We start from the raw sequence: 25,262 nt of genomic DNA on the forward strand, positions 1-25,262 counted from the left end.
CTCACGTAATTCAAGCCTCTGAGCGACAGCTTCCAAGCACTCCTGCCCTGTGCTCTCCACGGACAGGGTGCACTCTATCACATTGCTGTCCAGCAGACGGATCCTTGTCACAAAGCAGTTCTTGCTCAAGACATTGTAGCGTCTGGTCCGTCGCAGTTTCAGCCCGAAAGGCATGGCTGTTGGCCTGGAAGGTCACCCCTTCCCCTACTCTTCCACCAAGAGTTCTCAGCACACTTGACTTGCCTTGAAGGCTTCTTCAATTGGCACTGCTGTCCTCCAGAAATGGAGGTAGCTGTCCATTCCCAGAGCGAGCTTCAAGGGATTCCTGCAAAATACATACAAATAAGTAGAGTTAAGTGTGAAATAAGATGTTCCTAAAGATCAGTGGAAAAGAAAAAAAGCTTAAAGGAAAAGTCACATTTAAAACCATAAAAAAAAAAAAAAAAAATCTCCACACACAGGACTGCCAGGCACTTACTACATCTCCCAAAACAAATCTTTCAGAATTCTATTTTGGCGCTGAATTTAAAGCACGGATTTAATTGCAAAACCCTTCTTTGAGAAGCTCAGTAAAAACAGCAACTCTACAGGGCACGCATCCAGAGGTGCTAACTCTCCCACCATTACCCCCACCACAGGGGTCTATAACATAATCTTCAAGTTAAGTTTTGGTGCCCTCAGGCCAGCTTTGAAAGCTAGCTTAAAAAGCTAAGGAATAGAGGCATTTAAAAGAGGTGTGATTTTGAAAGAAGAAAGGCTGGGTACAGTCAGCAGGAAATGCAGGGCTCAGCACCTCTGAAAAAAATCAAACCTAAAGTATGCATGTGAAAGGCAAGAAGCATCCAAGCCATTTCAGAGACTGTTCCTCTGAGGCAATCCCTGACGTTTTGCTCACTTCCAGCTCCAAAGCAATTGTGCATTTCACCCTTTCAGGTGGAATGAGTAACTGCAGGAACACAGCTGTCAGAAACCAGGATAACATCAACTGGGAGAAAGAGAACACATTCTAAATATTGTTTCTAATTACCACTCCTAAAATTTATCAGGGACACATGCAACAGTTAAGCCAAAATACAAAGTAGACAGAAGAACCAGAGATACAGAAATAATGACATTTAAGAAACTATGTTCCCATCTATGAGACATACATACATCAGTGCCTGAAGACAGCTCTTTCACATGAAATGTCACGCTTTAATTAGTTTCCCATTAAAGAATGAATTGGGATGGCAAGGCTGGGACAGCTTAAAATGGCTCTGATTGGCCCAGCCTGTAATAACTATTAATTCTCAATTCAGTGCACATGTCTAACTTTCCCATTTACACATTTTCTGGATGTTTGACCAACTTTCCACTTGGGTTTTCTGGTAAGCTTTCTAAGATCTCAAAGGCTCTGGTCACTTAGAGATTCCAAAAGCAAACAAAGTTCTTTACGTTTCTGCAGTCTTAAAACCATCAGGAACATCCATTTTTACTCACAATTATTTCATAAGTGACTGAAAAAGAAGACGAGTATGACAGACAGAAGGGTTTTGGTCTTCCATACAAAGGATTATTACATTACAGGATCTCCTTTCCTGGTTAAAGGGTTGCCAAGGAATAGCAAAGTCCCTAACCAAGTTAACCCAACTATGCAAGTATTCAACAACACTCCCCTCCTCTAACACACACTTCCACTTAAAATAAAAACAGTGGAAGTAAAGCAAGCCTATAAACAGCTCATCAGATAACCATGAACTTACTCTAATTCTAAACAAGGATTTCTTTTAAGAGTATCTAAGATGTGAGAGAGACAGACATGACAACTTTTATACTGCCATCTTCCATTTAAGGATTTACTTTTCTGAAAAGAAATTAGTCTGAGCTCTTTCCAAACTGGGTATTTTTCCTTTCTTTCTTTTTGGTCCATGTTTCAATTATTTTGGATTCTTCCTTCCCCTCTCCCCTGCCATACTTCAAATTTATATATCAATTGCTCTTTCCGAAAATTTAACAAGCATACCGAATTAAACAAGGTTTTTAGTTAGAGCATATAGTTGGGAATTTAAACATTCTGCTAAATGGAAACTCCCTTTGTTTACAGTACATACTTTGAAGGCACATAAAACAAACAAACAAAAAATAATGTCCCTCAACCACTTCCCAGAAACCAAAGGGGGAAAAAAAAGGGTTTTGCAGAAGCACAAGCAAGTTACCTGCTCATCTAACCACTCATCTATAAAGTAAGCCATCACTAATATCTGATATGAATAGCAATTCAAAAGTGAAACCTCAAAATCAAAAGTTGAAATAGGGTCCCCTTGAAAAACAAAAAGATGGCGGTAAAGCTCTCAGGTATCTCAGAAAGTAATAGCCTGACACAGGAGCGTGCTGATGCAGTGCTGTACAAAGGTACAGGCATTGCCAGGGAAAAGCAGGAGCAGGGCTGCCCTGCAAGGGGGGATGAGCTGGGAGCGGAGGGTGACCCAGTGTCCTCACCCACTGTAGCACAGTCCTGTAGGGGACGAGCCAGATGAGCAGAGCTGGGTGCTGCAAACATGTCCAATGGCAGCCCCAGGCATGGCTGGCATTGAACCAGGTCCAAAAGCCACCCTGGGAGCCCAGGCTGGGGGCTCCAACAGCAAGAGACAGAGCTAGAGACCACCAACCACATGGCTCAGACAAAGACTGACATCCTCAGGGTGATCTGAACTGAAGGTTCCAGACCTGTGGGCAGAAGGTGGGGTGGAATCCCCAGGTGATGCTGGTCAGGGCCATTAAGGCACACAGGGGCACTCAGGGCCAGAAAAGACAACATAAATTCCCCACATTTTAAATCTTCAACTCTCTTCAGTGCATGCTCACCTGAGATGTAAACTGTTCTACAAAATATTTCTTCTGAAACAGTTTGATGAAGAATACTGTGTAAAAAAATTAAAATCAAAACAGCTTTTTGAAAAAGCGTTTATCCTAAAGGCAGTTTCATCAGCATGAAGACGAAGAGATACAATATCTTAGTGGATTCTTGGTAAAGTTTAATATTCCCCTGTTTCAGCAGGAAAAAAAACAGCAAGAAAAAAACAAGCCAGACACTTTGTTATCATAGACATTGGAATCCTACTTCTTATGTTATTTACTTGAAAAAGCCATGTGGATAAAGTCACGGGCTGCGGAAGGGGAAGACCAAAAGTGGCAAAAGAGACTAAAGAATGAAAACAGATTTGACACAGAATAAAACTAAACCTTTAACCCACAATCTCATGCCAAGCACAACGTAAGTTCCCTCAACAGCTTTCACTAGAAAGCAGCTTAAAGATGGAGCCTGATATAAACCGTCTATGTCTCAGCCCAAAACATTCCTACTTATCTCACTCTCTACTTTGCGTGGAAGCCTTATCAGCATACTGCCTGTGCAAAGGCAGCAGATACGCATGTATGATCTCGCCAGTGGTATTTGATTCCCCTGCAACACCACTGCATCTTGCAAAGGGTGAGAGGAGAAACCATACAGTATTCTTGAAAGAAATACTACCTTGTACAACAGAGGTTTCGAGAGGTACCACCTCCCCCATAGTTCAGCAACAGAATACTATTTATTCATATCCACAAAGGTAGGAAAAAACACCTATCTCATATAACCAAGAATATCTGCCAAGCACAGTGCTAGGCACCAAACCGAAACACCTTCAAGCTGCAGATGGCACAGCTCTAATGGTTTAGGGGGGAAAAGGCTAATCGTGACCTGTAACAGTAGCCCTACCTATTAGCAACCAACCTTCTCCACTGGCCAGTTCTGCATGAAGGACTAGGTCAGATTCACACTGTGATACACAAGGCAGAATTGCTTCTAATTTTTAAGAAAACTTGGTCAGTTTCTGTATAAAATATGAAATCTCCCCATGGGTTTAAATTACCCAATGCAGATAGAAATCTGTGACTTTCCAAAACAGTATTTTTTTTCTTTATGAGACATTACAGTAAAACCAGGTCAAACCACTAGTACATGAAAAGCAAATAAATATTTGATACCTTCTCCAAACCTAAAACCAAAATAAGCCAGAAATATGAAGAACTCTTCCTTCATTCTCCCAAAGTCAGCTGGGCCTGGCCAGTTTTTCTGTTAGCAGTTTTAGAAGACAGACCGATTGTAGCAAGGGAAGCTGCTAGGTGTTTCATGAGGAAGAGGCCATACGGCAGGAGCTGCTTTGTGTGGTGAAGGCACTGCTCCAGTCACAAGGCATTCTCCTGCCTCCTTAAATTTATTCAAATGCCAGAACAGAAGAAAAGCTTATAAATTATTAAGGCCAAGACAACTCTCAGGACGCTTCCAAGTACATGACTTGCTCCCCTGTTACAGACTTCATATATTTAACTGTACCACATTGAAAGGAGCATTAAAAAAAATAAATAGCATTTGATGTGAAATGCACTTAAAACAGAATGCTTTCTCTCACTTCATTTGCTTTTGTACGTAATTTCTGAAACTCCAGGAAGAAAGCAATTACTGTCAAACTGCAGCCTGTATTTACCAACAGCGCGTGGCACCCCTCCAGCATTCCTAGCACTGCAGGAGCAGCAGCACACCTAACAGAAGTATGTAACCCTGGGCTGGGCGTGAGACCGCAGCATTTGATGTAAGCTGCAAGTGGTGTGCTAGCCTACAGATTTAGGGAAGAATAAAAATAGTGTACGAGAGACAGGATGTCTGGCACAATCCATCTCCATCTAGTTGAGTTCTGTCTAGGGAGGAAATCTCTCCCTGTGAAATAGCTTTATCTCCCTCGATTGCTCTCATGTGAGAGTTTCATGCAGGTAGAGCAAGGCAAAGAGTATTTCTGTACCTAACAAGGTGTCTGTATCCCACCCAGCTATGGGTGGAATTCCCATAAAGCCTGATAAACTCTCAGGAGTCAAATTCATCTCCGGACAGATGAAATGGGGCTTTAACTCTTACATGATATAATCCTTCTGCTGCAAGGCTACTGTTTTCAACTATTTGTTTATATGGTCCCTGACAAGACGTGGGCCTCATCCTCAGGCATTTAAATCTTTAAAAATTCTTGGGGGGGATTTAAGTATTACCCTAATCCAAACAGTAATAAAACTGATAACATTCTCACCTCTACATTCTTGAAAGAGTCAAATAGTACTTTCGTTTCATTTTTATAACTATTACAACATCCTATGCAGAACTTTTAAAGTCTCTAAGCATCTAGAGATCCCATACCTGTCTGCATCGATAGATGCCAAGGACTCTAGGACATTCAAAGAAGAAGACAACTGCTACTATTACTATCACTGTGCATCATCAGACACCAATACAGAGTAGCCAAAGATCAAAGATAATCTCTGTTAGCATTTCTACTTTCCCAATTCCAACACAGCTTTCCCTTCCCAGGAAAATTTTCATTTTCCATCAGATCCATCTTTGCTGTAACAGATTTATTTCTTTTTAACCTGTTATCGCTTGTTTTCACTGTGTCCAACTTGGATTAGATTCTGCTTTCGGTAGTCCAAATAAAACGCCTAGAGAAGTTAAAATAAAATCAAAGGAATCACTCAAATTCAGACCTGTTAAAATTCTACCCTTTCCTCTCTTTTGTTGCAATACATGAAAGAGTATGTACTCATTGACTCTGAAGTGCATAAATGTTAGTAGGTGTGGATTTTATTATTCCCTCCTCCTCTGCTAAAGCACCACTTTTTCTGTAAAAACACCTTTCTCGTGCACCCACAGAACTATGGAGCTTTGTCGGTACAAATTTGCCAGGCAGACACCTGATTACTCTTCTCCGTCAAGGTCCACAAGTACCAAGTGTTATTGTGAATCTCACTAAGTCAGTGTCCAACAAACAGTCTCTATCACAGAAAACATGTGAACTTCCCAAACTGTAAATTAGCACCTTATCCATTACTTCCCTACTCATCACTCCAGAATACCCTCAACAATCCAAGTCTTTCTAATGCAACTACTGATAAAGGGCTCTTTCTGAGTTAGTGTAAGCATTCAAGATAGGAGTCACATTTGCATGAAGTAACTGATCTAACTGATGCTTGGGTTGCCATTGCAATCAGTTTTAAGAATATCAGTAGTGAAGCTGGAGTTTTTAATCACTCACCTGTACACCTTGTAGAACTTTGTGTTCTACAGTTAAAAAAACAAAACAAAATGCCAGACCCCAGTAGTCTCCTTCCTGAGTAGGATATGCTGCCCATCTGTCAATGCCAGCTGTCTGCAGCAGCCCCACCTCTCCGGTTTTGGTCCCAGAGTACAACAGTTAACCATTTATGACCTTCTCACACCTTGGCTATGCTATTGCAAGACCTCAAATTAGACACAGCCAAGAGTGATCAGTGCCTGGATGGCATCTGTCCAAGGATGTGGTTTTGTACCTGAGGCAGTCTCATCTAAGAGCTCATTACTGCCAGGAATGGAAGGGATGTCCTGCTTTCTTCCCACCACCACCACCCCCACCACCCCCCCTTAATTCCAGAGCACATCGCTACAGCTTGTCTTACACCAGTTCTGGAAATCTGCTGGGACGTCTTCCTGGTTGAGCCACTTCACCTCCCTAACTCAGTGAAAGAACAGGCTCCTTTTCAGCTTGGTTAGTGAGTTTAAATGGCTCATGGTGGAGGCCAGCATGAGTAGCTTGCTCGGCAAAGGGAAGAAAGCAGAATCACACAACTCAGAGAAGGAAGAAGAGCAATCCTGCCTTAATTGACAGCAGTCAAGTCAGCTGAGCAGTTTGTGAAATCACAGCCCAAGGAAGGCTCCTGGCCTCAGCAGGCAAAGGAAATCCCCAGAACACACTTCCATTCTTCCTGTATGACAAAGCTACGTTAGAATAAAAATTACTTTTCTGAAATAACCAGTTGATTCAAATCACACTTTTTTTTTTTCAAAATAAATCAAATTATTTTGTAATTGAATGTCTATAAGAGGAGTTAATATTGCAAAATCTAGATGGGTTAGGTCTTCTACATGGAGAAACCATTCAGAAGAAAAGAAGCAAGACCAGCATTCTGGTGTTTTGGCACATCCTTCTTTCAGAAGTGGTACTACAACAGTTCTTTAAGTGCCACCCTTCAGAAAAGGCACTAAAGGCACAGGATCCTGCATCCTAATTTTTCACTAAACCCTTCCTAGCAATCAAGCATCAGGAAAAACAAACCATTATTGTAAGGGTCAACTACTTAAAATAAATCGTATTCAAGTGACTTAAAACCTCTCAGAAGATCTGACAGGATTCTTCGCTTTCTGTCCCTATTCTACCCCACTGGCTACAATCAGTAGCAACATAGCATTGGCACCTTTTCCTTTCAGTTAGTCACCTTTGTGAAAGGTTTTCAACTCCTTCAGACTTGCTGGAGCTATAGCAATTTTAAGAGATTTACATTTCCTGCTAAATGTGATTAATAGGCATGAAAAAAACATTACAAAACCTGTGAAGGATATACTTAGTAAAAACCACATAAAAACTTCTTACAGCATTTTTTCATTATTCTCTCATGTTGCAAAGACATAAGTAAAGCTAAAATAAAAGTTCTAAACACAGGATAACATGAAGAGCAGAAGCAAAAGCTTTAATAGAGGCAAGTATCAGATACAGAGTAAAATTATACACCTCAGTGCATTCACACTAGTTACACATCCACTAGCACAAACTGGTGCCAGTGGATTCTAAATTTCTGAATTCTGAAATTCTAAATTTCTGAATTCTGAAATTCTAAAATTTCAAATGATGCAATTAAAAGTTTGTTAAAAATAAAGACAAAAAAGTTTAAACATCACCTTTCCTGCTTTAATGAAAAGATACCTACTCTCTAGAGCTGGCTGCAGTTTCACTTCTGAATTGGGATTCTGCAACAGGACAGTGACAAAAGAGCACTTGGAAATTAAGAAGCAAATAGCCACAATGCTTGGCAGACTGCAGGATCTGCCTGCACCTTGTTACATGGGTACCACCACTCCAGCGTCCGACGAAGACTGGACGCTGCTTGCCTGTGTTCATGCAGTGCTGCTCTCAGCTGAGACCAGACCCTGCTGGGAAGGTGTGTTACCCTGGCAAAATATGGTCCTACGCACTTAATAAAGGTGTGATAATTCTGCTCCTGATCATCTTCTGATTTTAATATGGCTTACACAACAGAGTTTCTACAAGTTCTACTCAGACAATGGTCATGCTTCTGTACTTCCCATTCTCCTTTGCTCCCTTTAACATTTATAGTTGGAGGATTATAAAGTCTTTAAAATGAGCAGAAGCTGGAAAAACTTGGATTAAAACTACAGACTTCCAAAACGCATCACACTAATTCTAAAGACAGCAAAAGTCAAAAAAGTACCTTTTTAATGTAAGGAGGTTCCAACATGTTGGGATTCCTTGGCTCAGCAGGAAAGAAAATGTTTTCTTATAAAAACACGTCTTGTAAAAGCCAAAGAATCACATGTACCATTGAGGGAGAGGGGAAAGATCAGCAAGAAGTACTCAACTTGCAACAAATCAAACATAAACAGTGTGGTGGACCCTCCAAACTGCAAATCTGCCCTTTTCCTTATGGGAATGAGATCCAGCACTGTCCCTACTGATGTCAGTAACCAGGAGGGCCAAGTGAAGCAAGACTTATACCTGCAGGGTTACAGTACGAATAAAACTTTGGCCAGTTTCTTCAAGTTTAGAGCAATAGTCTACTTCCCAGGAGAGGCTCAATGAATCCCATTCAGGTATTAGATACTGAACCAGGATAATGCAATAAAGGATGTGTGGCTGCAGATAAGCAACAAGAGTCAAGTGTGATGAGGAAGAGGAGAAAGGGAGGAGAGGGAGTGAGAAAGGAAAAATAAGATGAAAAATGCATGCACAGTGTACATGCTAACCCATAACCAGGCACGTTTAGTTACATAAATTTATATTTCATATAAGATCATAACATGAACTTTTGAACTTGCGTGGAAAAAAGCCTCTCCACTACTCAGTGTATTAAAACATTGATGCTACAAAATGCTGAAAAAATTCCTCCAAGTTCTATCAAAGGAGGATTATATTGTGGGCACATGCATGAATAAAGTAAATCTGTTATCTTTACTGAATATAGCCCTTGATGTAAATCACGCAGCCACAGTCTATGAATAACTGCATTTGTTCCGACAGCAAAACACCTCATCTGAAATACAGAATAGCTGCCGGAAATGATCTAATGGTACTTTTCTTTCTGTATTAAAGGCTTATTTTCCAGTGCCCACTGTGTGGGCTTAAACACTAGCCTGAAACAGTCAAAATACTTAGAAGTAAGGTTTATGGCTAAAGGGGGGGGGGGGGGGGGGGGGGAAGGGGGGGCTGCCTTTGAAGTGACTGACTTCTTTGACCAGTGTCTTGGAATTACAAGGCTACAAAAGGACCCCTCTCTGAGCAGCCCTCTGTGTTCTTCCTTCATCTGTGTTGCAGATCGTATTGATAAAGAAGATTTGAAAACAATTACCTGGGTGTAACAGAGTGGAATAGCACACAGGAACTGAGTTATTATTAACAGCAGATGTCATATTTTTTATCTAATAATTTTTAACAGGGAAACTCTCACACCTCAAATAACCACTCAAGCAGTCAATATAAATCCTTCAACGCTAATATGTTTTTCAAAAGCTTTCAGAAGAGCTTGGGAGAGAAATTAGGAATTTACTTCCACAGCATTCCAATAAGTGATGCTAATTGCATTGACAGAGTAAGGAATTGCACAAACTTTAATTCCATATTGCTTCATTGTGCAAAAGTGTAATTTTTCCTTTTTAGTTATAACAGTACTATAATAGATAAGTGTAGATTGGCTGCTTATTTCCTCTAACATGTTATTTGTCATTAATTCTACTCAAGAGAATAGCTTTACACTGAATGCTAGTAAAACTGTATTAGTTTTGGAGTGCAAAATGCAAGTTGCAGCTTAATACACAAGACCACTGTAATAAATTCTACAAACTATGGCACGCCATTCTTTGCTCAGCTTTCATAATAGCGCTTCAAAAAATGATTTACTACCTTCTCCCCTAAGTCTGAACAAAATACCATATACATATGATGATAGCTTTATTTGGAATCATACTTGAGGTTATCAGCTTTTAATGAGATTACAGACTAATTCTTGTTAGCTGACCCTATTAGAGAAAGTAGTTGCTTTGTAACACTTCAGGAGGAAAAAATGCTTTGCAGAAAATTTTACTCAGTCATGAGCTGAAAAGAAATTATTCTTTAAAATAAAACAGCTTTATTCCTTGCTCAGATTAATCCATTTTTATGTTAACGTTCTAGCATATGAGTGGAGCAACAAAGGCCAAAACTGGCTTGCAAGCTTGTGACCATCCCTAGCTCCCAAAATAGATTTTGTAGATTAAAATGGAGACAAACATTAACATCTAACATTAACGTTTTCTTATTTTGCTGTTCTTCACAAGCAATTTAGATGTCACACAGGGAAGTTAGTCTGACTTTTAATTCTCATGTGAAAAACGGTAAGGTTATTCCAAATTTAAATTGCACAATTTATTAAAGAAGCCTAAATCTAAATGCAACTTGCACAAAATCCAAACATCCTCTGTGTGATCTCAGGTAGGTAGATGCATTTATTGTATGTGCATATCAAAGTGGCACAACTAGGCCTTTGATCCACTGTAGTGGCCATTGAAGTGCTACTGAATGCAGGCAAATAAAATTATTTATATATAGACTACGTGAGTTTATTTTCTTGTAAGTACAAAACCTAAAGACCAGAACAGAAGAAGGTGGAGTAAAATAAAAAAATGGTTAAACAATCTCTTTGTAGGTATTATGTTCTCTTGTTTGGTATCATATAATTGGACTAGCAGAATTCTAAAGAGACGAGGTATCCCTAACATTTACACTCAGCAATGCAGGGAGAAGCAAGAGAAGAAAAGAGGATCAAACGTAAAATGAGTGGAGAAAGCCCATGTGGTACAACCCCTCCTGTAATTCTGTCTCTGGTTAGCAAGTTGGAAGCATTTAATTTCTTTAACTTGAAGCCTGATATCACATTAAGCTGCAGAGGAATGTGAGACATGGACAACAGATCACACTCATGTCTTAAAGGAGCTAAATGATTCAGCAAAACAAGCCCACAAGCTACGAGATGGATGGCAAGAAACCTTACATATATGTCCACTTTGAAGAAAAAGGAAAATAAATTTCATAACCCCCAGTTCTACTGCAGGATTAGGCAACGCCGTACAGATGTACTGTTCACATTAAACACAAGAAAGTAAAATCTATCCTTGGCAGCTGTGAAGACACCCGTGCCTACTGAAGTGCTGTTAAGTGTGGCCGCCACTCCTGTGAAATCAATCTACCTGCACAGTGTGGGAGAAGTCTCCAACTACAGCCTTTCTAGAACCAGTCAGAAATCAAACTGCAGACCAAGATGTGATACCTGTGTGCATTTTATTCAACAATTTAGCACAAAGACAAGTCTGTGATAACACAAATTACTATTATCATGGAACAGTAAGTTGCTGTACTACCCACCAAGCACCCAGTGCACTGCAATTCCACCAAGCTGTTTATTACTGTTAAAGTTCATAATTTTCATTTGCAGAGACAAGGCTCTGAGACAAACTTGCCAAGAATTCACCAGTCTCCCTTTTTTATAAAATCATTAGCTGTGCTTTTGAAAGAGTTACTAAGGACCAAAGGGTCACAGGGTAATTATTTACAGAAGTGATGCCGGGGATGAAGTGACAGATAAAGCCATTATAAAGACCATGCAGAGTAAGGAATGAGAAACTCCTGCAATTTGTTGACAATCACTGTGAAATGTGATTCAGCTTAGAGATAACACCAGCCCTGTTCTTCTCCCTTGATACTGATAGACTACAATAAAAATAGGAAATCTGACCCAAGACCTTCAGTTCTTCATGTCCAAGTTCATGCTGGATCTACTTAAGATGAAAAAAAGAGAAGAAATGAAGCCTACCACACAGTAAACATTATGAAGATATGACATTGCGCCTTGCTTTGGTTTGGAAAGGTATCCAGCTCAATTATGACAGATCTAAAGTATTCTCTTTCAGGTAAATAAAAGCTATGTTTGCAGTACAAACCACTGTCCAGCACCCCAGCATAAGGAAGGTTTATAATCTGCACTTGTGGGAGGGAGACTGGAAGCTGCCGAGTTCAGCCTTGACTCTAAGAGGGATGAGGATTGCTGGAAAAGTTTTAAGTACCCTTGTGAAAGAAAGCATAGCTCATATCTTCCCCAGCCACTCCCCACCACTGCAGAATACAGGACTCTCAGTCCAAAAGTATTTTCAGTGCCTAAATATAACACAGGCATTCACATAGCATAAATAGGAGAATCCTTCTGAAGGGTTATCTTCAAAACAACCTCTATTTCTAAGACTAAAGTTCAAAGTCATATACTGGCATGTCAAATTCAGGATATCCTTGTAAGAATAATGAATTTATTGTTATTGTACACAGCTATTTTTATAAAGTTTCTGGAAGCAAGAAACATGAAATGTGCTCAAATAACTACTTGTATATCTTCGTGTTTCTCTTCAGTCACAAGCCAAGAAGATTTGATGGAATATGGTCATATCCTTATGGGATTTCATAACATCAGTTTTCATTGGCAACCATTGATTACATGCCCCAAAATCAAGCTGCTACATTTTTTCAGTGTCTTTTCTAAACTTTGATATACAAACTTGTCAGAGTTAATTATAGCTGGCCCTTAATACTACAATTTATGCCAAAAATAACATGAAACTATTAGAATCAAAAAGCCTAGGATTCAATTGGAAAATGAATACTGCAAAATATCCAAGCATAAACATTACAATTATATCAAGGAAGTGTAAGGAGGAAAAAAAAAAGTGGAGTTTGAAAAAAAGCTAGTATGTAAAAAAAACCCAAAAAACCCCAAACAAAACAAAACCTACCAAACAACAAACTCTCACAGATAGAAGACTGACAAGGAATCCCAAAAGGTCACAGAAAGAAAATCTAAGAAACAGTTCAAGAACCTGTTTCTTGTTGTGAACCTCCTACTCCACCAGGTGTTCTAGTACAGGAAAACAATCGTCATTAATTTCCAAATCAAGTGTTACTGGGGACTCTTAAATGCCATGCTCTGAAAGGATTTGTTCCTCTTCCTAACCACATTATCCCATCTGAACAATCAGCTCCTGCACGACACAGCGTTACCTGTTCACAGCTATTGAAAGCAGTAACCCAGCTAAACCATAAATAACCCGCAGTGAATTCAACTCTTAAATTAAAAGTGGCAGGTATCTTCAGTTCTTACTGGATCAAGTATGTGCCAGCTCAGGAGATGTAGCATCCTGATGCCAGCTACTCATGACAGACAAATTTCAAAATCATTTGTTACAATCTCTAAACAATCAAGTAAACCAATCACTTTAACTGGCAGCAGGATCATGCACTGCAGATAGACATTTTCTGACAGTGACAAGAGCAACACTAAATCTTCTACCATGTTTTCACGATGGAAATTAAAGCTAGTAGAGCCACAAGACCAAGTTCATATTGCAGAATCCTTCACATCACTGAGCTCAAGACCAAGTTCATATTGCAGAATCCTTCACATCACTGAGCTAAACAACATTTTGCATGCTAGTAAGACTAAAATAGCACCCTCTCCTTACCAGGACGTATGAAAGTATTCAGCCTTACAGGGGGAAAAGAAAAAAAAAAAAGTTTGGTTTCTAAGTTACAGCAAGTATTTAGTTTGCAGTGGTAAAAACCCCATCACTTTGACACGAAGGAGAGAGAGAGTGGGCAGGAAAAGGATGAAGGTTGGCAAAGATAAGCAAAGAACATAGAGAAAACATTTCTTCAGTGCAGATAGGAAAGGGCAAAAAGTTTTCCAGCATTGGGCTGATTTGTAGAAGTTTCAAAAGCGTTCTGAGGTAGTAAAACAGCGGGTGGCATGAATCCCATGTAACATACATAATTTAGAAGACCAGGCTCTTCTCCTAAACTCCTTTGACTGTTCAGACTGCACTTTTCCCCCACTGCAGCCAAAGTTCATCTACCTTTTTTTGTAGAGAGCTAGTAAAAAGCGACTCTCACTTGTGTTCTAAACAGAAAAATGCACAAAACCCCGTGACTCATACCACTGATCAAAAACAAAGCTAGAAACCACCACAACCCTATTTATCTTTTGGCTCCTTCAGTACAGAGGTCCAACATAACTACTTATTACCCATTTTCAAGAGTAAAGCTAATTCATTTCTGCGTGTTATTATTCAGAGAGCAGAAGAGAGCAATTACACCACTCCATGAAAATAAGTTCACATTAGCATATTGCTGTCATCTAGTACCTCACAGAAGCGAGAATGATATATTTGTGTACAGATGAGAAAAATATTACAGTAGTCTGAAAAAGTTAACAAGGTGAAGTAGCCTGTTCGGGAATCAAGACTGCCTGCCACCCTAGACATCAAATAGCCTCCTGATTTCTCACTTTGCTTTTCCTTGGAACAATCATATATCTTAAGGGGTTCCAGAAAACAAAATTAACTACTTCTATAGCCAAGAAAAATAATAGCACACTACATCATTTCCTACCACTACTACAGCTACCCGTGGAGTCTTAAGAAATGGCAAACAAGACCAGATTGTCTGGGATCTTGAGAACTGAAGAGAGATGTTCAGGCAAGATGACCTACATTAAAGAATGGTCCACACAGCTGGGAGGTTTGAACACCCTCTTTCAGCTGGAGAAACAAGACAAATGACATAAAAACTCTCAAGTGGTATTAAAATTACATGCCTTAGCTGTATCCCATATATAGTTAGCTTCCCTTCATAGGGTGGTACCCTAATACGGCATAATGAAAACAAAGGAAGAGTCTGGCTATAGGCATTAGTATAAACCAGCTTTTGTAAGTATTGTTTTCCTTCTACAGAACAAAGAGTGAAATATTCCATGTAACATTTTATTCTCCTGTAAATGAAGAATACAGCATGCAGGCTTCCTGTAGTGGAACATACTTTACTTTTCCGTGCGCAATTTAAACTGCCAAGTTTAAACAGAGAAAAATATTATATGTATCCATGGATATCTAATTTTAGAAAGACAAACAGTTCTCCTGCTCCAGCAGTGGGGAAAAAGATGGTAAGAAACAAACAGTTATTACAAGTTACACAGAAAGGAACTATGACAGTACATGATGTGTGCAGAAGGTAGTAAGGACTGAGCTGGGCAAGTGCCCACGAGGGAAACAAGGTTTCTGGGGGCTCTGCATCTGAAATGGGCTGACTAGAGTCAAAGCCATCACATCTTATTGCCAGCTTGGTAAGCTAATTTTTCTAAAATGGAAAAGCTTTGAGAAGGATAATGCCTTTAGAGACTTTGCAGCCGTTTTCAAGCCCTATGTCACGTTAATACGCACTGAGATTGGCATGATTATGACTCCATGAAAAAAACTGTAACGTCTGCATGCAATTTATATCCATTTTTTCCCAAAGTTGCTGTGGTTTTGGTTTACAGAATTTGGCCAGAAATCTTCCAGAAACTTAACTGGGAGATTTTCATATCTTGAATCTGAAGCAGAGAGCTAGATAATTTTATTGCATGCAAGCACACCTTCATAACATAGGAGTAAAATCCAGCATTTTTGTATTATGAGCATCCCAAGGGGAATACAGAATAAAAATAATTAAAAAAACCCAAACAAACAAAAAAATGGGAGACAATTGAAATTTGCTTTGGTTTTTTGTTTGGCTTTCCAGCCCTAAATAAAGTCAAAGGTCTCAAAACAACTACCTGGATATAAACATAGATGGTCCGGAACACGATAAGCAGCCACAGACCTCCTTGAGCAAGTGATCTAGCCAGGAAACACAGGACACTATTAGTAAAGAGTTTTCTGAAATAAAGTAGATTTTTGTTTGTTTATTTTTAAATAAGAACTGGCAGCACAAAAGCTTCTGTGGAGAATGCATTTTCTGTTGACATAAAGCTACAGAAAACCTTTGGAGATGCACTGTTTTAAAATATTTTAGATGCTAAATATAAATTCTTTCCCATTCTAACTGTAAAAACAAATCATGCATGCTTAAATTTTAAAGTTTATTTATTACTTTAGTTTTAGGCAACATCATAAATATATTAAAACCTTTAAAGGAAAATATTTATGTTCACTACAGCACACGTTACTTCTGTATGAAGAGATCTCAGTAAACAAAGGCAAGCATCTAAAATGAAAAAATGGATAAACCCCCTGTATGTTAGAGGTTCTGGAGCAAAAGGCCAGATTCTCCTTACAAATGGAGTCTCAGCACTGGAAAATTGATGCCAAAACCAAGATGTGAAGAGGCCCTTATATTTATCTCAAGCAGCCAGTAAAGGTAGCAGTGCTCTCCTTAGTAAAAGTCACTACTCTCCAGCACCAGCAAAATTTATTCCTATCAACAAAATTCAGTTCCTCAGAATTGCAAACTGTCTAATTAGCAACTGATTTAGCTGGTTAGTTTCAGTTATGAACAAGCTTTATAATTCAGCTATACCTTCAGATTGTATTATGCAAATTTTAAAACGCTTTCATTCTTAAAGGTACTATTAACAAGATTGATGAAAACAAGAATTGCTATCTCATCTTCAGAATTGAAACCTGCCTTGCATTTCTATCTCTTGTCCACAAGCAGCAGACAAGTTTACCACTCCTCAGGGCTTGCTGAATTCTATTTAAACTTTCCAGGTCATCTGGACTTGAAAATTATATTTATTTTGCCTCCCCAGCTCTTGTTCATAGAAACACCCCACAGGATTGTACCAATCACAAATACCATAAGAAATAAAGTTAAAAAACCTTGGGATGATCTTAAATGCTTGGGTTTATTTGTTGACAACATCATTAACAGAAGGCAAAATAATCCTATGCAGGACAAAGAATAAATAATTGGATTATCATGATGTCAAAAGTATGACAGGACTCATCACTTTCTAAGGATGGAATCAAAAAATTCATTGTCCAAACCAAGAAGCTGCTAATGCTAAATCCCAAGAGATTTATCCTCCTGGCCTTAACTTTGGTAAAAATTTGGTCAAAAACGCACCTCCCATTCAGTCTGATTTGCAGCTTGATTATCTTGGTTAATAAAAACATTAAAGTATACACAACTGAAATTAACTTCATTGCTCATTAGTATCACTCAATTCTAAACAGACTGTCTGAGGACAAAGTAACTACCCAAGCCCAGCAAAAACCAAAATGTCTGTAGACAGTCCAACTGAAAACAAAAGAGTAATTTTTTTAAAGGGCAGTTTTGAAATTTACTATAAAGTCTAGAAATAGCCACTGAACAATTGCAATTACTAATTTAGCTTGCCAAATTACAACTGCATTGCATAATTTCATCAAGTTATGCTGGATCCCATGGCAGGGCACTAACACTCTCATCTCAAAGTCCTACCAAGACTTTATAAATTACAGGCCAGCTGATTTTCCTCCTCTAACTTTCTCTGTGGTTCTTCATCAGTACCTCACTTAATTTTCGGTTTCCTTATTTTTAATCACACATGAGACCATTGGGATATTTTGACTACTTAGTGTTCAAAATGTGTTTGAATGAAAACAGCCAAAAGAATCCAAATATTAATCATGGGAAAATAATGATACATGACGCTAATTTCCCTCTGTTAAAACCTTGCTTTTTAACCCAAATTTTATCTGCTAAAAGTTTACCAGCCAGATTTCCTCCCCCTGCTCCAGCCACTCAGGCACTGCAAAGTGGTTGAATCTCTCTCCCAGCAGCCAGCCAAGAATTCCCTAATTTCCGACCCATGCAGTGACCCAGGCTAGAGCGCTGGGCCAGAGGTGCCCTGACAGTCAGGTAATGCCTTGTTTTCCACTGCCTGTGCTGAGCAAACCTCGACACAAATTATTTTCAAATAATATAACTTTAAAACAAACCAAGCAAAGGCTCCTAAAAATCCACGTCACAGGGAGCTGAAACATGTGCATGAACACACACACACACACAAAAAAAGTTAAACCAGATATAATGTGGCTTAGGAAGCACAAGACCAGGGCATGAGCATGTGTTCAGGACCCAAGTGGTTTGAAACAAGATACAGTCCCTTTGATACAGCTCACTAGTTTAGAAGTGGAAGGGCCATATCCTATTAAAAATAACAGGAAATTGACCACAGCAATAAATCTAAAGCTTCGGCTGCTGCAATTTCTTATCTTCCATGAGCAGTTGTTGGTGTGCAAAAAGCATGCAACTTTTTCTTTTTTTAAAAAAAGAAAACAAACAAACAATTAAAAATCACTACAAAACTGGAGCTTCTACTTGGTAATAGCTTACATAAGCTAGTCACAGCCTTGGGAGACCTAGATCCCAGAGATCTCCCTGTCATGCCAAGATATCCTGTTATATTTTGATGGTTTATAGCTGCCTCCAGGCAAAACCATGTCACTGAGAAAGTTAAGTCGGTAGACTAAGATTGACAAGTCCCAAGGAATCTCATCAGAGGCTCTGGCACTTCTGACAGCACTTGCATTACTCTTTTCATGCAATTTCTGCACTCAGTGATCTATCTCCTCTGATAGCATTTTTCTGTTTATCTACTGAAACAAATTAAGATCTGAGATGATGGCAGTTTCTTCTAATGGCTTACCAACACTTAAAAGGGACTGCACCGGCAGTGTTATCTCTGTGAATCCCAGTAGTGCAGACACAGTTTCTGCTGGGCTGGAGAAAAAGGAATGGGGGGCAGGGAAGTGGTAGCCAAGGCTTTTCCTTGAATGGAATAAAATACATATGCCAAAGGATTTCATTCAACTGGCAGACTACACTAAGCTTTTTGCCAGCATAACTGTGTCTATTGTGGGTATGACTTGTTTTCCCACTCCTAAAAGGCAGAGCTTTGCCAACAAAACTTTAAAGACTAAGACCAACAGTGTGGGTGTGGGGTTCAGTTTGTTTTCAGCAGACACAAGCGAAGTTAACCATGGTCCAGTTTCCTGCCAGTCTAATCCACACATCATGTAATGCCAGTATTTGCTCTGTTTCTTATTCTGATTAGGTCCTACAAGCATTTCTGGAGCAGGCTTTTCAGGCAGGCAATCCTCCTCTGAAGCCATTTTATTTAGCCTTTTTTTTTTTTTTTTTTTTTTTTTTCAAATTCCAGTGTAATATCCCAAAGGTTGGAAAAATATCAGGGACAAGTGGTTCAATACAAAGAGCAGATACCTACTTTAAGAGCTAAAAGCTCTTCTAAAATGTATATTTTGCCTACATTTAGACAACAAGGACATGCTAGGTGTATGAGATATTTACAATGAAAAGATCAAACCACTGCACCTACTAAAAAAACCCAAAACAACCAACAACAAAAAAACCACTCTTCCAGCCCTAGAGACTTAAAAAACAGAAGCTGAACCTCCTTGCACTAGGAGACTAATTATAGCAGAGTAGTTGCAACATGTTTGGAGATCACCTCACCTATGAGTATGTGCCAAAACCAGGGCTCAGTTCTCTCCTGCTACCCTAGAGGAAGGTGGGAGGGAAGTATGTTCCATTTTGGACCCTGCAGACCCCAAGAACTATCTCCCTTTGGAAATATAAGTAGGAAACAGAGTTGAAAGATCTTCCTCCCCCTTACATAGATTATTTTTGTGAAGCTGTTTCTTTGACTGCAAAAGCTATGCTAGAGCTGGGATTGCTATGTGCATCTTCTTACTTTAGTTGCCTCATTTTGAACCTCAACCAGTTCCTAATCCCAAGCATGAGGAAGACTCCACATACTTTTCAGAAGATCTGCCTCCCAGCACAAAAGCTTGTTAGCCAAAATGTTCAGTTTCTTGACATTAGTCCTGGATTGTCTCTTGTGTAGCACTGAAAGCCCTAATACAGGAGTCCACAAAGCGTATGCTGATCCCACTGGCAGGAAAACTTCGGCAAAGGAATCATCAGGCCACTGAAATGACTTTCCACTAGCATATTAGAAGGGAGAGTTAGAGCTATGGAATTTCTTCATGCTTGAGGGCTAACTCTCACCAACACTAACCCATCTGTCATGCATTGTTTTATGTCTGCTTTGATTTCTTTTTGCTGGAAAAAAAAAAAGGGAATGCACATCAGAAATGCTACGGACCACCAGATTTGTTTCATATATTATCAAAGCTAAACATTCGAGCATTTTATGGAGATTAAGAGATTAGAGTCCAAGAGTTTTTATTCTTCTGTGTGCAAGGCTCTCTCTTTCAATCAAATTAAAAAGTGGAGTTCAAGGTATGTTGTTAATTCCTGAGGGGAAATGATACATAACCCACATGCACAAAGAAGTTGTCTTGCATGTGGTTGATTTTACAGCATGGAATCTGTTCCAATCTATGTTTGTTTAACAAGATGCAAGTCTAACAATGGTAATTTACTAAAAGCTTGTGCACTAGGTATGTACAATACCAGAAACAATGGTCATAACTCCTTTGAAAGATATAAAAGCATCTACAAAATAACCAGAACATAAGCACTGCCCTGGATTAGTTGTTTCAAAACCTCACATTCCAAACAGCTTCACCGTTTCAATACTCTATCTATAAACACTTCAAATTATTTTGGACTGCTGTTTCACATTCCAGTGATGAGTTGCTGCTAGTGAATCCAGCACAAAATTTCACTATTTGTATTTTCAGCGATTTTTTTTTTAAATCCATAGTATCATTACTGTTCAGTCAGACATCTTTTGCACCAGAAAATCTTGGCTTAAGTATTGTACTAGAAACACGGATCGGTTAAATAGCTATTTACTGCTAAGCTCCTCAATCTATATCTAAGCACTTGAATAACCAGCTGCTTGTACAACTAATGGTCAATGACAACACAGCTGTGGGAGGCCAAGTGGCATTCTGACTCTCCAACAGGCCTGTTTGTCAATGCCCAGACCCAACCTGCATCCTGCAGGATTACAGCCATAATCGCATTTTGAAATGATCCATTATTTACAACAGTTGTTTGAGGCTTACTAGGTGATAGTCTCTTCTCTCTGAAAAGCTGATACAGCTAAATGAAACTTTGTGATGAACAACAACCTCTACCTTTAGCTATTGCATCAGGTAGGTCAAAACTTCTTGAATTCCTACCCTGTATGTTCCCAACACATATACATTACAGAACGTATCTCACCATGATTTATGCTAGTATATTACCTGCTTAGTGTCTGTCCCAGAAGACTGAACTTTTGTCTTGCTAAACGTGGGGACCGTAAAAAAATGTTGGTACAACATTTGCATTTTGCTCTTACAATCAGAGCCTGGATACAGTTTTAAGTCAAGATAGCATGGAAATTTCTGAACAGGCAGGTTACTTCCTTAAGAAAGAGTCAACCAGAAAACGACCAGGTGTAGCAATTCTCATCAAGACTTACTACTATTAGAAAACAATTAACAACAACAATGTTTAAACAGTGTTAAAATTGTTAGAAATACTTGCTTGACAGCAACAAACACTTAACACACAAATTTATTTCTGAGGACAACGGTGGGGGTTTTTGCAGACAGGTATTTTGTAGTAAGGTCTGTAAACTATGGGTGTTCATATTGCACTTCTTACTACATTCAAAAACAGTGTTCCACATTTCAGATACATTTGGTCTTAATCAACTGTGGCAATCAATTAACTATCATTCAATCACACATACTTGGAGGGTGACTCATCAGATGTCAGGTGTTTAACTTGCATGTTCCTCAAATAACCATCTAGCTGCTGACATTTTTTTTCTCCCCTATCTCCAAAGCTCTGTGCACAAATGATCACAGTAGCGGAAAGTTTGCATCAGAGGATTAGTATCATTAGTTATCATGGTTAGGATTAATATCATTAGGAGAGAACTGCAATGCCATGACCACTCTGAATCTTGTCTAAGCTGCAAGTTGTCTCTGTAAAGAAAATAATTAAGGGAATGGAATTTCCAAGATTATTTGGAAATCCTTTTTGCTAGTAATGTTCTATTGCTCTATTATTCAGCCACTACAATGCAGGCATAACCATTGTTCTATTTTAAAAAATAAAATAAAATCAATGGTGTTACCTATCTAAAGTAGATCTGTTAATTTAATTTAGCACATTTCAAAAAAGTAGCAAGTTATATACGTCATTGTTTTCCCCATTATTGGCAGGTGTCAAGGTATTTCACACTCAGAGCATCTGGTAAGCAAAATATGGCAGCCTTCAAGTTTTGGAATTCCTTTCAGTGCTTCTCTAAAAGAGAATTGTTTTGATCCTCACATTGGTCCAGATGGTATCTCAGAGGTGTTCTACTCCTCTCGAGAGAGCTGCTACTATTGTACCAGAAGGGCAGGCAAACAGGCTTTTCAAATTAAGCTATCACTACTGGAGGTGACCTATCTAAAGAAGTTCATAACATCTAAATTCTCTAGTAAGCACTGACAGGAGAGTTTTTGTAAATAAAAATTATTTCTCCAGCATGTTAGACCAGTGTTTTGAAGTCTCATGCAACTGCTGGGCTGGTAGCACCAGGCAAACAATTTCCTCAGAACTGAGTGCTGATCCTAAAATTGCAACAAACAGCCTATATAGTTGGCTTGGATTGCAGAGCCTGATCCCATGGCTGGCAGAATGTCAGAGCTTGCGTTGAAAAATCAGCACTCTGAAATCACTTAACAGCCACACAAGGCAGCAAGAGCAGCAATTTTCCAAAAGTAAATGCTGAAGAAAAGACAATTCCCATTACTAAAGCACCTTGTGCAATGCCTCATGTGCCTACCAGTCCTCTTCCTGTCCCACCAACTCAAGCCAACCTCAGAAGCCACACAAAAAAACACCAACCCAAACCAAAACCAACCAGCCCAGAATATGTATCTCTGTAGCAACATTTAAATACAGAAGGCACAGCAAGGCACAGCAACACTAACAGTCAATTCACAGAGGAAAAAACAAAAGGAATAGTCAAGCAACTTTCTTCCATTTTAGTAGTGCCTGTCGTCTCCAGCAATGCTGCCATTAAAATACAGTGCAGGCCAAGGAAAGCCAAAGCCTCCTCTGGCTACTTTGCCTAAGCAGTGCAATTCATCGTGTAACCAAAATAAAATGAATTTTTGATTCTTCAAGAGGAAAAAAGTACTTGTAGATGTACACGCAGAAAGACCCATTGATAACTGAAAACACTGCGGACTTAAGCCATGCTTTATTGCATCAAAAAAATTTACAAGTGAATTATAAAGGTATCCTCAATCTCTTGCAAAATAAGGCCAACTTTTCTGCAAACTATAAAAACCACTGACATTAAATGCATCAGAAGCATTGTATTTCTGCAAAGCCTAGGCAATTTAATATAAAGGTGCACATTTTACAAATAGGTGCAATTTTTAGCAGTTTAATACAGTGAGAAAAGAAATACCAGTACACATTTTGAGTCTCTACAATTTAATCCCTGTTACTTGCACTGAATTTTCATCTAGTCTGGACAGCTATCAGAAATCACATTTTGCAGCTACTAAACCAATTTGGAAACAAAATAGGGAAGTGTTTATTTGTACCTCTTGAATGGAGGCACTTTAAGGAACGAGTTAATGAGTGTAATCAGTCATACCTTACTGTATATAGAAAGATACTTGGCAGAATCTTTCTACCATGATGATGGAACACTTTGCGGGGGGGGGGGGGGGGGGGGGGGGGGATAAAAATCAGATATTATCATTATTATTAACCTCTTATTACAGATAAAACAACTGAGATGTATACGAGGTGGCAATGAGGTACTAAGGTTTCTTAATAACCCCAACCAACCAGAGAAACCAATGCTCCTAAATGCTTTGGAGAATTCCTTTGTCTAATCCAAAGTAGAAGGGAAATTATCCTTCTGGAAGTGCAGAAGAAAAGCTGTACAGGGAAAGTGATTGTATCGGTACGATTAAGGAAATCCTCTTCCTCCAGACTGGTTTCCCCACCACAACACTGCAAATTGAATAAACAACATTAGATCCAAGTGTTTAACAACTATATACACTTTAGGAGCACTTTAGGAGCTCTTCTAGTTAGCAACTATAACATTGTCTTCAAGCCACCATGAAAAGAGTGTCATCATTTCAAGAACTGCTCCAAAAATAAATCCCAATGAATGAAAAATAGAAGTCACCTGCTCTCCAAAATCACCAGACCTGACATGGAAAATACAGGAAGTTCCTCAAATACAGCAAAAAGATTTTAATGTATAAGAACTATTAAAACAGCTTGTTAGAGAAATTATGTCAACTTCTGGCAACTATTCATTACAGTCCTACATATCTAAAGATATAAATACCTTATTTCACTTGGATAAATGTTTTTCAATAAAAACTGAGACAAAATGCCAAAAAACATTCCCAGTTTTGTGAACACCAAATATTAACTCCATTAAAGGGATACAGAAACCACAGCCAAGGTATTTTGGCATTTTAATGCAAGGATTCATTTTGCCCATATCCATTCATCTTCTTCAAAAGGTGTGGTTTCCATTCACCCAAACACTAAAAATGTATTTTTCAAGTATGGCTGGTAAGGCCTATACTCCAAATACTGCACATGGGGTTTTTTGCTTGTGCTATAAAGCAACAGAATATATTTACTCAATGTACAATTTGTAAATTAAATACCAAGCTAACAGTATTTCACATTAAATATGACAGAAATGAATCAACTCCTGTGTGTGAATGCCACAAATATCACTTTATGTGACACATCAGGATCAAAACAGTTTGCTTGGAATTGTTGAGATTAACACTTTGCTGACCATATAAATCAAAGTGAAAATGTTTAAAAGTATCTTTTCGTCAGCTTGGTAAAATGGATTAAGCAAAAAATTTATTTAAAGAAAACTTACTGCCTTCTCCATAAGCCTTGGCAATTTGGAGAACACAAGAAGGGTTCTTAAATTCTCCTTCAAGGTCTGAATCTTACAGTTGACTTTCTGACACCCTCAACATGAGGATACATTACGGTCAGAGAAAGGCATTTTTTCCACATACACTAAGTTCCTCCCTGTCTCACCATAAACTGATGGGAACCCTCACTTGCTGTTTCCCCTTTGGTGCTGTTGTGATTGAGGCCAACTCTCTATATCTACTAATAACCATCCTGCTTCCTTATTGCCACTGCAAAACAAGTCTTCTGCTAAATGCAATCTCGAAATTTCTGGAGGCAGCAGCACAGGCAACCAAACCCCCTTTGCTGTAGAACCCCTCTCTTTCCTCCTTTCCTGTTCACTGGTGGCTCTCTGAAGTCACTTCTCTGTGATGTGCTCCCAGC

The 25,262-nt window shown here is 39.0% G+C and overlaps 1 protein-coding gene across 3 annotated transcripts in view; it reads right to left on the reverse strand.

Annotated features, from left to right (window-relative positions):
• The window catches only part of PTPN14 (protein tyrosine phosphatase non-receptor type 14), a 119,138-nt gene that overhangs the window by 77,226 nt on the left and 16,650 nt on the right, over positions 1–25,262 (reverse strand). For 2 of the 3 annotated variants that reach the window (XM_080408432.1, XM_080408434.1), the window contains exon 2: positions 1–325. In XM_080408432.1, the coding sequence (XP_080264558.1) occupies positions 1–174 (174 nt within the window). In that variant the 5' untranslated portion in view covers positions 175–325. The other variant, XM_080408433.1, reaches the window with a different exon arrangement.

The sequence above is a fragment of the Falco punctatus genome, assembly GCF_963210335.1.
Source record: "Falco punctatus genome assembly, chromosome: 12".
NCBI lineage: Eukaryota > Metazoa > Chordata > Aves > Falconiformes > Falconidae > Falco > Falco punctatus.